Here is a 1,783-nt window from a genome sequence, read left to right on the forward strand (position 1 = left end):
AGCCCAAAATCCTTTCACTTTTAAAACTACTGCTGATAACCGAGTCTTCCTTTATCAGGAAGGTATGGGGCGTACCGGACCATATGAAATAGTTTTTGGGGTAAGTTAAAACTGTTTAATTCTATTTGAAGAGAAATTCTGATATTTAAAAGATCGTTTATATTTGATTATTGATATAAAATCGAATTATACATGCGTTTCTGAAAGTTATTCTAATAATCCGAATCAGAGCATATTGTCCATAATTAACTCCATTTATTTAAAAAATTTCAAGTTATACGTCAATTTCAATAAAAGCAATACTGTTTAAATATTAAGATTATGCGATTGATAAATCAACTGATTTTGACTCAAGTATCAAGATAATTTCAGATATGAAGAATTAATTGCAGATACAATAACCCTACATAAAATTATACATCATCTAAAAATTAAATTTTAAACTTTCCGTACAACCTTTAGGGGCGCAGAAAATATGAGTGAAGAAAAAGCAAGCATTTCAAAGAAATACTTACTTTTTTCTACATTTATATTTTTATAGTTCTTTTTCCGTTTCTCGTAAGCTTTCTAATCTCCAAGTTCATGGCTTATTTATTTGAATCCAAGGATCATTTCTGGTGTTAAAGGAGTAGAAATTTTCTGGCTCCTAAAGACGACAGATCTTTTGGTTTTTTAATGGCTTAAGGTATACCTGATATATTCTTGTTCTAATTATCTGATTTTTTACCTGTTTAATATTGCTATTTGGTTATCAAATAAAAGACCAACTTATCATAAAACCTTCAAAGTTTTAGAAAGGTAATTCTAGTAATAATAGGTAAATGCATATGAGTTAAACATAAATCAGTTAACCTAAATATAAACCTTCTTGAGTAAACTTTCATGCTCCTTTAAGTTATCATGCATTTCATTTATCAGTCCCACGCTCTCCGAAAAATGATCCGCCACATTATTAATTGCTTTCTGCTCCTTTTCCAATTGCACTGATAGTTGATAAAGACCTGAAAATATCAATTCTCCTAGATATATTTCCATTATGTTTCGAATATTATCAAGAAAATTAATAAAAGATAGCCTATAGAATTTTCAGGAAAAATTTCTCCACATTCTTTAATCTTCATTTGCATATGCAATTTCATATCAATCTGACCACAATTCATACATACCCCTCTGAACATTAAGAAATGGTGGTCTTGAAATCTCAACATTAAGAAATGGTGGTCTTGAAATTTTAATGAAATAAGATCAAGAATTCATAAAAACTTGTTTTCGAAATTCCAGGAAATGCAAATCAGAAACCTGAAGTAACTCACCGTTTTCAAGAGCATCAATTCCGGCAATCCAAGACTTTACGAAATTTGCTGCACAGCAACCAATTTCATTATCAGCTTCATCGGTAATCTGATCAAGCTAAAGAATTGGAGAATTTTTTTTCACTAAAAAAATTACTCAGTAATTCATAAAATCGTTTCTCATTATCTAATCTTAATTATCGAAATAGAGCTATCTTCCGCAATACATGAAAAGATGAGGGGAAACAAATATATCCAACTCCGGATCATTGATTTTGGACCGAAAACTTCAAATAAGCGACTTGAATTTTAAACAATACTTATTTAGCATCGGCACGTATGAAATCTTTTCTACAAGGTCATAAACTATTTGCTAAAATAGAAAATTGGGATAGCAATTAGATGCAGGCAAAATTAAGATAAATATCATTGTAAAAATAAAAATTGTCAGATTTTCGATTCTCATAACAGTGAAATAATTTAAATTTACT

The 1,783-nt window shown here is 29.4% G+C and overlaps 1 protein-coding gene across 1 annotated transcript; it reads right to left on the bottom strand.

Moving 5' to 3' along the window:
- Positions 1-864: 864 nt before the first annotated feature.
- LOAG_15231 (hypothetical protein) lies at positions 865-1,410 on the bottom strand (the record flags this gene model as incomplete). The annotated part of the gene is made up of 2 exons (XM_003150722.1): positions 865-1,001; positions 1,314-1,410. Coding segments are annotated over 2 exons (234 nt in total), but the record flags the coding sequence as incomplete, so codon positions are not given.
- Between the last annotated feature and the right edge of the window lie 373 nt (positions 1,411-1,783).

The sequence above is a fragment of the Loa loa genome (assembly GCF_000183805.2).
Source record: "Loa loa unplaced genomic scaffold supercont3.1671, whole genome shotgun sequence".
Classification (NCBI taxonomy): domain Eukaryota; kingdom Metazoa; phylum Nematoda; class Chromadorea; order Rhabditida; family Onchocercidae; genus Loa; species Loa loa.